This window comes from Acanthisitta chloris, unplaced genomic scaffold (genome assembly GCF_000695815.1).
Source record: "Acanthisitta chloris isolate BGI_N310 unplaced genomic scaffold, ASM69581v1 scaffold33587, whole genome shotgun sequence".
Lineage (NCBI taxonomy): Eukaryota > Metazoa > Chordata > Aves > Passeriformes > Acanthisittidae > Acanthisitta > Acanthisitta chloris.
In genome coordinates, this window is record NW_008682652.1 from 4,110 (window position 1) to 5,210 (window position 1,101).

A 1,101-nucleotide genomic window follows, 5' to 3' on the forward strand; every position below is an offset into this window, starting at 1 on the left:
AAAAAAGAAATAAAAAGAAAAAAAAAAAAAGTAATAGGCTAAAAAGGTAATAAAGAACTTTGGGCAGCTCAAGAGTTTCTATTCTAATCGGAAGGGGTTTCCCTGGCTCAAAAGACTGAATTATTTATGCACCCCTCACAAAGCTTCCCGAGTTTCACACATACATAACAGCCCGAGCCACATGGCTACGGCTGCCCACAGTAGCTCGGCTATAAAATTTATGGTGGGTGTAATTACCCATTCGGAGTCGTAAATCCAGTTCAATTGTGCTCACCCAAAGGCTCTCATGGAGGGGAAGGAAATCAAAAAAAAAAAAAGAAAAAAAAAAAAAGAGAGAGAGAAGAGAGAGGAGAGAGAGAGAGGAGCGAAAGGGAAGAAGGAGCATGGTGTGAAAATAAGAGAAGGAGAGACAGAAGAGGAAAATAAAAGTTGCATACCAGTACTGACGTGGATTTTTTTCATCCAGGGATAGACTATGGGTTGTTTGGAAGCTGTGCTGGTGGGATGGTCTGGGTTTGGCTGGTTGCAGGCTGCAGGGGCTGGGGAAGGAGTGGTGGAGGAGGTGGATAGAGCAGCCTGCTCGCAAAGCTGCTGTGTTTTCTCTGAGAGGTGTTGACCTCCTGGAGTTTGGCCGTGTCCCCTTTGGAGAGCCGCAGCGTTTCCAGGAGCTTGGAGCCCCCCACAGCTGAATGGGCGATCGGGAAAAGAGGGTCTTGGTACTGGGTACAGCTCCGGGTGGTGATGTTGATAGCTTGACTCCCTTGTCCGGTTATAATATTCCGGACTATGATCTGGGATATAATTATTTTGCGAATATTCCTCGCATGGAGGAAATTTCGGATCGATGTAGTTAGAGTCCATCAAATAAGAGCTCATGATCATTAATTTCTGGAGTGGAAAATAATTTTTCTCGCTTTGTCGTTTTTCTGCTCCATAAAGCCCTCCTACTAGCTGCGACCCCGTAAAGTTACTTTCACCATGTGACAACCTTGGCCAATCACACCAGTCAACCCAGTCCCCGGATAAGGAACCAAAAGCTCTGCAAAATAGACCCAAATTACGGGGGGAGGATGGGGGAACTGGGAATGGGGGAAAGGGGAG

At 46.2% G+C, this 1,101-nt stretch overlaps 1 protein-coding gene across 1 annotated transcript in view; it reads right to left on the reverse strand.

The window, feature by feature from the left end:
• HOXC4 (homeobox C4) overlaps positions 1–980 on the reverse strand; it is a 1,740-nt gene extending 760 nt beyond the window's left edge. Inside the window, 2 exon segments of the mRNA XM_009078610.1 lie at positions 440–956; positions 959–980. Of these exon segments, the coding sequence (XP_009076858.1) occupies positions 440–956; positions 959–980 (539 nt within the window).
• Positions 981–1,101: the final 121 nt, after the last annotated feature.